The 8951-nt window shown below is 49.1% G+C and overlaps 1 protein-coding gene across 1 annotated transcript in view; it reads right to left on the bottom strand.

The window, feature by feature from the left end:
• The window catches only part of LOC134004370 (protein-methionine sulfoxide oxidase mical3a-like), a 46516-nt gene extending 40621 nt beyond the window's left edge, over positions 1-5895 (bottom strand). Inside the window, 4 exon segments of the mRNA XM_062443600.1 lie at positions 4901-5014; positions 5089-5275; positions 5277-5297; positions 5632-5895. Of these exon segments, the coding sequence (XP_062299584.1) occupies positions 4901-5014; positions 5089-5275; positions 5277-5297; positions 5632-5895 (586 nt within the window).
• Between the last annotated feature and the right edge of the window lie 3056 nt (positions 5896-8951).

Below are 8951 nucleotides of genomic sequence, written 5' to 3'. Positions count from 1 at the left end.
CAGACAGGTAGACAGACAGGTAGACAGACAGGTAGACAGACAGGTAGTCAGACAGGTAGTCAGACAGGTAGACAGACAGGTAGTCAGACAGGTAGTCAGACAGGTAGTCAGACAGGTAGTCAGACAGGTAGACAGACAGGTAGTCAGACAGGTAGACAGACAGGTAGTCAGACAGGTAGACAGACAGGTAGTCAGACAGGTAGTCAGACAGGTAGACAGACAGGTAGACAGACAGGTAGTCAGAAAGGTAGACAGACAGGGAGTCAGACAGGTAGACAGACAGGTAGACAGACAGGTAGTCAGACAGGTAGACAGACAGGTAGTCAGACAGGTAGACAGACAGGTAGACAGACAGGTAGTCAGACAGGTAGACAGACAGGTAGTCAGACAGGTAGACAGACAGGTAGTCAGACAGGTAGTCAGACAGGTAGACAGACAGGTAGACAGACAGGTAGTCAGACAGGTAGACAGACAGGTAGTCAGACAGGTAGACAGACAGGTAGTCAGACAGGTAGACAGACAGGTAGACAGACAGGTAGTCAGACAGGTAGTCAGACAGGTAGTCAGACAGGTAGACAGACAGGTAGACAGACAGGTAGTCAGACAGGTAGTCAGACAGGTAGACAGACAGGTAGACAGACAGGTAGACAGACAGGTAGTCAGACAGGTAGTCAGACAGGTAGACAGACAGGTAGACAGACAGGTAGACAGACAGGTAGTCAGACAGGTAGTCAGACAAGTAGTCAGACAGGTAGTCAGACAGGTAGTCAGACAGGTAGTCAGACAGTAGTCAGACAGGTAGACAGACAGGTAGACAGACAGGTAGACAGACAGGTAGTCAGACAGGTAGTCAGACAGGTAGTCAGACAGGTAGACAGACAGGTAGTCAGACAGGTAGTCAGACAAGTAGTCAGACAGGTAGTCAGACAGGTAGTCAGACAGGTAGTCAGACAGTAGTCAGACAGGTAGACAGACAGGTAGACAGACAGGTCGACAGACAACAGGTAGTCAGACAGGTAGTCAGACAGGTAGTCAGACAGGTAGACAGACAGGTAGACAGACAGGTAGTCAGACAGGTAGACAGACAGGTAGACAGACAGGTAGACAGACAGGTAGTCAGACAGGTAGACAGACAGGTAGACAGACAGGTAGACAGACAGGTAGTCAGACAGGTAGTCAGACAGGTAGACAGACAGGTCGACAGACAGGTAGTCAGACAGGTAGTCAGACAGGTAGTCAGACAGGTAGTCAGACAGGTAGACAGACAGGTAGACAGACAGCTAGTCAGACAGGTAGTCAGACAGGTAGACAGACAGGTAGACAGACAGGTAGTCAGACAGGTAGACAGACAGGTAGTCAGACAGGTAGACAGACAGGTAGTCAGACAGGTAGTCAGACAGGTAGACAGACAGGTCGACAGACAGGTAGTCAGACAGGTAGTCAGACAGGTAGACAGACAGGTAGACAGGACAGGTAGTCAGACAGGTAGACAGACAGGTAGACAGACAGGTAGACAGACAGGTAGTCAGACAGGTAGACAGACAGGTCGACAGACAGGTAGTCAGACAGGTAGTCAGACAGGTAGTCAGACAGGTAGACAGACAGGTAGTCAGACAGGTAGACAGACAGGTAGTCAGACAGGTAGTCAGACAGGTAGACAGACAGGTAGACAGACAGGTAGTCAGACAGGTAGACAGACAGGTAGTCAGACAGGTAGTCAGACAAGTAGTCAGACAGGTAGACAGACAGGTAGACAGACAGGTAGTCAGACAGGTAGACAGACAGGTTGTCAGACAGGTAGTCAGACAGGTAGACAGACAGGTAGACAGACAGGTAGTCAGACAGGTAGACAGACAGGTAGTCAGACAGGTAGTCAGACAAGTAGTCAGACAGGTAGTCAGACAGGTAGTCAGACAAGTAGTCAGACAGGTAGTCAGACAGGTAGACAGACAGGTAGACAGACAGGTAGACAGACAGGTAGTCAGACAGGTAGACAGACAGGTAGACAGACAGGTAGACAGACAGGTAGTCAGACAGGTAGTCAGACAAGTAGTCAGACAGGTAGTCAGACAGGTAGACAGACAGGTAGACAGACAGGTAGTCAGACAGGTAGTCAGACAGGTAGACAGACAGGTAGTCAGACAGGTAGACAAACAGGTAGTCAGACAGGTAGTCAGACAGGTAGACAGACAGGTAGACAGACAGGTAGTCAGACAGGTAGACAGACAGGTAGTCAGACAGGTAGACAGACAGGTAGTCAGACAGGTAGACAGACAGGTAGTCAGACAGGTAGACAGACAGGTAGGCAGACAGGTAGACAGACAGGTAGTCAGACAGGTCGACAGACAGGTAGTCAGACAGGTAGTCAGACAGGTAGTCAGACAGGTCGACAGACAGGTAGTCAGACAAGTAGTCAGACAGGTAGACAGACAGGTAGTCAGACAAGTAGTCAGACAGGTAGACAGACAGGTAGTCAGACAGGTAGACAGAAGGTAGTCAGACAGGTAGTCAGACAGGTAGTCAGACAGGTAGACAGACAGGTAGACAGACAGATCATTTTAAAGGTGTATTTTGAACATTCATGACATCTAACCATTTAACATTCAGTGATTTAAAATCAATAAAATCAATAAAATCAATAAATCAATAAAATCAATAAAATCAATAAAATCAATAAAATCAGGAAGCCTGAACATGTTTCTGACAGGTTGTGGCCCTCACTGTGACTCTGCAGGTTAAATAAGGGGCCCTCACTGTGACTCTGCAGGTTAAAATAAGGGCCCTCACTGTGACCCTGCAGGTTAAATAAGGGGCCCTCACTGTGACCCTGCAGGTTAAATAAGGGGCCCTCACTGTGACTCTGCAGGTTAAATAAGGGGCCCTCACTGTGACTCTGCAGGTTAAATAAGGGGCCCTCACTGTGACTCTGCAGGTTAAATAAGGGCCCTCACTGTGACTCTGCAGGTTAAATAAGGGGCCCTCACTGTGACTCTGCAGGTTAAATAAGGGCCCTCACTGTGACTCTGCAGGTTAAATAAGGGGCCCTCACTGTTACTCTGCAGGTTAAATAAGGGGCCCTCACTGTGACTCTGCAGGTTAAATAAGGGGCCCTCACTGTGACTCTGCAGGTTAAATAAGGGGCCCTCACTGTTACTCTGCAGGTTAAATAAGGGGCCCTCACTGTGACTCTGCAGGTTAAATAAGGGGCCCTCACTGTTACTCTGCAGGTTAAATAAGGGGCCCTCACTGTGACTCTGCAGGTTAAATAAGGGGCCCTCACTGTTACTCTGCAGGTTAAATAAGGGGCCCTCACTGTGACTCTGCAGGTTAAATAAGGGGCCCTCACTGTGACTCTGCAGGTTAAATAAGGGGCCCTCACTGTGACTCTGCAGGTTAAATAAGGGGCCCTCACTGTGACTCTGCAGGTTAAATAAGGGGCCCCTCACTGTGACTCTGCAGGTTAAATAAGGGGCCCTCACTGTGACCCTGCAGGTTAAATAAGGGGCCCTCACTGTGACTCTGCAGGTTAAATAAGGGGCCCTCACTGTGACTCTGCAGGTTAAATAAGGGCCCTCACTGTGACTCTGCAGGTTAAATAAGGGGCCCTCACTGTGACTCTGCAGGTTAAATAAGGGGGCCCTCACTGTTACTCTGCAGGTTAAATAAGGGCCCTCACTGTGGACCCTGCAGGTTAAATAAGGGGCCCTCACTGTGACTCTGCAGGTTAAATAAGGGGCCCTCACTGTGACTCTGCAGGTTAAATAAGGGGCCCTCACTGTTACTCTGCAGGTTAAATAAGGGGCCCTCACTGTGACCCTGCAGGTTAAATAAGGGGCCCTCACTGTGACTCTGCAGGTTAAATAAGGGGCCCTCACTGTGACTCTGCAGGTTAAATAAGGGGCCCTCACTGTGACTCTGCAGGGTTAAATAAGGGGCCCTCACTGTGACTCTGCAGGTTAAATAAGGGGCCCTCACTGTTACTCTGCAGGTTAAATAAGGGGCCCTCACTGTGACTCTGCAGGTTAAATAAGGGGCCCTCACTGTTACTCTGCAGGTTAAATAAGGGGCCCTCACTGTGACTCTGCAGGTTAAATAAGGGGCCCTCACTGTTACTCTGCAGGTTAAATAAGGGGCCCTCACTGTGACTCTGCAGTTAAATAAGGGGCCCTCACTGTTACTCTGCAGGTTAAATAAGGGGCCCTCACTGTGACTCTGCAGGGTTAAATAAGGGGCCCTCACTGTTACTCTGCAGGTTAAATAAGGGGCCCTCACTGTGACTCTGCAGGTTAAATAAGGGGCCCTCACTGTTACTCTGCAGGTTAAATAAGGGGCCCTCACTGTGACTCTGCAGGTTAAATAAGGGGCCCTCACTGTTACTCTGCAGGTTAAATAAGGGGCCCTCACTGTGACTCTGCAGGTTAAATAAGGGGCCCTCACTGTGACTCTGCAGGTTAAATAAGGGGCCCTCACTGTTACTCTGCAGGTTAAATAAGGGGCCCTCACTGTGACTCTGCAGGTTAAATAAGGGGCCCTCACTGTGACCCTGCAGGTTAAATAAGGGGCCCTCACTGTGACTCTGCAGGTTAAATAAGGGCCCTCACTGTGACTCTGCAGGTTAAATAAGGGCCCTCACTGTGACCCTGCAGGTTAAATAAGGGGCCCTCACTGTGACTCTGCAGGTTAAATAAGGGGCCCTCACTATGACCCTGCAGGTTAACTCTGGGGCCCTCACTGTGACCCTGCAGGTTAAATAAGGGGGCCCTCACTGTGACCCTGCAGGTTAAATAAGGGGCCCTCACTGTGACTCTGCAGGTTAAATAAGGGGCCCTCACTGTGACTCTGCAGGTTAAATAAGGGGGCCCTCACTATGACCCTGCAGGTTAACCTCTGGGGCCCTCACTGTGACTCTGGTCCTCGGGGGGCTCCAGCAGCTGTTTGAACTCCACACTGACGTGAACTTCGACCCCCAACAACAGCGCCACCTTCAGGAGGATGAGCTGCAGCTTCCGGATACCTGCAGACAGGAAACAGAAACAGCTGACTGAGGCGTCAAGGGACTGGCTCAGGTGTGACGGAGGACACACTCACTCATGTGGTCGATGGAGCCGGCACAGAACTTCCCGTAGAACTTTTTGGCCCCGAGGCCCCGCAGGTCGTGGATGGTGAAGGGCCACAGGTGCAGCACGTTGTTCCTGGAGAACGAGTCTCTCTTCTCCAGCAGCACCACCCGGGCCCCCAGAAAGCCCAGCTCCACAGCGGCCCTCAGACCACAGGGGGCCCGCACCCACCACCACGCACTGACCAATGAGAGACAGTCAGAGTGATGTCACCACACACTGACCAATCACAGAGAGTGGAGTACTCTAACCAGTTATTACTTCCTATACCATCCTATACCATCCTATACATCCTATACCAACCTATACCATCCTATATCATCCTATACCAACATATACCATCCTATACCATCCTATACCATCCTATACCAACATATACCATCCTATGCCATCCTATACCAACATATACGATCCTATGCCATCCTATATCATCCTATACCAACATATACCATCCTATGCCATCCTATACCAACATATACCAACATATACCATCCTATACCATACATAAAGTTACCGTGGTGCCGGAGCAGGCCCGGGCCCTCAGGTACTGGTCCTGGGAGGCACGGCGGTCCAGTTTGGCCCACAGGCCATTGGCCCTCCAGTAGTTGAGGCGGCGTTTGATTGGCTGGTACAGCGGGCGCTCAGCTGTTTTTGGGTCGAGCTGCAGATGTTCACACAGCTGGCTGAAAGAGCGCAGCACCGCCCTGCAGGTCGCTGCAGCAACAAACTCATCAAACAACTCCTGGGCTCTGCATTCTGGGTACGACTCATCTCCCATGGCAACCCCAGAGACTGCAGGGCATTATGGGAAGGATGATGGAGTCCAGCTCGCCATCTGAGGAACAGGAAGTGGTTTAGATACTGTGATATCATCAGTTAGAGCTGGGGCCCCTCCAAAATAGGGCTGGGCCCCTCCAACATAGGGCTGGGCCCTTCCAACATAAGGCTGGGCCCCTCCAACATAAGGCTGGGCCCCTCCAACATAAGGCTGGGGCCCTTCCAACATAGGGCTGGGCCCCTCCAACATATGGCTGGGCCCCTCCAACATAAGGCTGGACCCTTCCAACATAGGGCTGGGCCCTTCCAACATAAGGATGGCCCTTCCAACCTAGGGCTGGGCCCTTCAAACATAGGGCTGGGCCCTTCCAACATAGGGCTGGGCCCTTCCAACCTAGGGCAGGGCCGTTCCAACATAGGGCTGGGCCCTTCCACATAGGGCTGGGCCCCTCCAACATAAGGCTGGGCCCTTCCAACATAGGGCTGGGCCCTTCCAACATAGGGCTGGGCCCTTCCAACATAGGGCTGGGCCCTTCCAACCTAAGGCTGGGCCCTTCCAACATAGGGCTGGGCCCTTCCAACATAAGGCTGGGCCCTTCCAACCTAGGCAGGGCCCTTCCAACATAAGGCAGGGGCCCCTCCAACATATGGCTGGGCCCCTCCAACATAGGGCTGGGCCCTTCCAACATAGGGCTGGGCCCCTCCAACCTAAGGGCTGAGCCCTTCCAACATAAGGCTGGGCCCTTCCAACATAATGCTGCGCCCTCCCAACATAGGGCTGGGCCCCTCCAACCTAAGGCTGGGCCCTTCCAACATAATGCTGCGCCCTCCCAACATAGGGCTGGGCCCCTCCAACATAAGGCTGGGCCCCTCCAACCTAAGGCTGGGCCCCTCCAACCTAAGGCTGGGCCCTTCCAACATAAGGCTGGGCCCCTCCAACCTAAGCTGGGCCCTTCCAACATAAGGCTGGGCCCTTCCAACATATGTAAATATGAATGTTATAATATCAAAGTTCAGATGAACAGACACAACATGAAACATTTAATAAAGAGTTTTTACTGATATGAAATTTTAAAGTCTCAAACAGTGGATTTATATATTATATATTATATTTATGTTATTTGTTATATGTTATGTTTATTAGGAACCTGATCTGTAATTAAAAAATAAGATTAACGAGCGTCTTTGTGTTCACATCCAAACTGATAATCAGTTCACTGACCAATAATCAATAACACACACACAAACACACAGTAACACACACACACACAAACACACACAGTAACACACACACACAAAACACACACAAACACAGTAAACACAAACACAGTAACACACACACACACACACAGTAACACACACACAGTAACACACACACACACAGTAACACACACTTATAACACACACACAAACACAGTAACACACACACACACACAAACACACACACAGTAACACAAACACACACACAAACACACCAGTAACACAGTAACACACACACACACACACAGTAACACACACACACAAACACACACAAACACAGTAACACACACACACACACAAACACACACACAGTAACACAAACACACACACAAACACACAGTAACACAGTAACACACACACACACACACACACACACACAAACACAGTAACACACACACAGTAACACACACACAAACACAGTAACACACACACAGTAACACACACACACACAGTAACACACACAATAACACACACACAGACACACATTAATAATAACAGAAATGAAGGACTCACTCTCAGCGGCTCTTCAGACTCTCCCTCTAATCCACTTTAATCACGTGCGCGCGCAGTAACCCCCCCCCCCCCGACTAATCTGTGTCTGAGCTAACGAGCTTAACGAGCACACCTCCTTCATCCTCACCACCTTCATCATCCTCACCACCTTCATCATCCTCATCACCTTCATCATCCTCACCACCTTCATCATCCTCACCACCTTCATCATCCTCATGCACCTCCTTCATCCTCACCACCTTCATCATCCTCATCACCTTCATCATCCTCACCACCTTCATCATCCTCACCACCTCCTTCATCCTCACCACCTCCTTCATCATCCTCACCACCCTTCCTTCATCCTCACCACCCTCCTTCATCATCCTCACCACCTTCATCACCCATCTGTTGATGATTTAAGGAGCAGATTCAGTAAACAAACTGAACATAATTAGGATTTTATTATAGAAACTCATGTTTTGTCTTTTCATGTGAAACAGAAACTGGTGGAATGAACCTTTACCTGTAACTGTAGAGGGTTAGATGATGCTCTGTACTTATGGAGATGTGATGCAGCCTGCATCGTGATGCTCTGTAACTTATGGAGACTGTGATGCAGCTGCATCGTGATGCTCTGTAACTTATGGAGATGTGATGCAGCTGCATCGTGATGCTCTGTAACTTATGGAGATGTGATGCAGCTGCATCGTGATGCTCCTGTACTTATGGAGATGTGATGCAGCTGCATCGTGTGCTCTGACATGTATTACAAACTGTTCTCTAAAGGGAATCACTGGTTTGTGTTCATCTATAAATCCTCTCTGGACTAAACTCCGTCTGACTCATCTTCTCTTTTAAAATGGACACAAGGCACATTTAGACACTTTGTTGTTCCCAAAGTAAGAACTGAGAAAGCTTTTAGGTTTCGGCTCCTGATGTTTGATTTACAATCTGACTTCATCTTCAAACCTCGTATCTCTGACTGAATTTAAAGCACCAGTGAAAACTCAGATTCTTTTCCTGTAACCGTGCTGCTGTGTTGGCAGAGCCCAGACCCTAACCTGGTTAATGATAATAATGATAATTATTTATTATTATTTTTATGATAACAAAACAAACTATTAGGATATTATAAACACATAAATATATTAAAATGAAGGAAATTATTAACATCTTTCATGTGGGAGCGCCACGTAATCACAGCATCACTGGAATCCAGCCGCGGCACGCTGCCGGTCATTCCCTTCATAACCCTAGTAACTAGTTACATTATAAAGTAACTAGTTACATTATAAAGTAACT

Source organism: Scomber scombrus, chromosome 22 (assembly GCF_963691925.1).
Source record: "Scomber scombrus chromosome 22, fScoSco1.1, whole genome shotgun sequence".
Taxonomy (NCBI): domain Eukaryota; kingdom Metazoa; phylum Chordata; class Actinopteri; order Scombriformes; family Scombridae; genus Scomber; species Scomber scombrus.
Note: the sequence above shows the minus strand (reverse complement) of the source record. Positions and strands in the feature narration are given on the sequence as shown.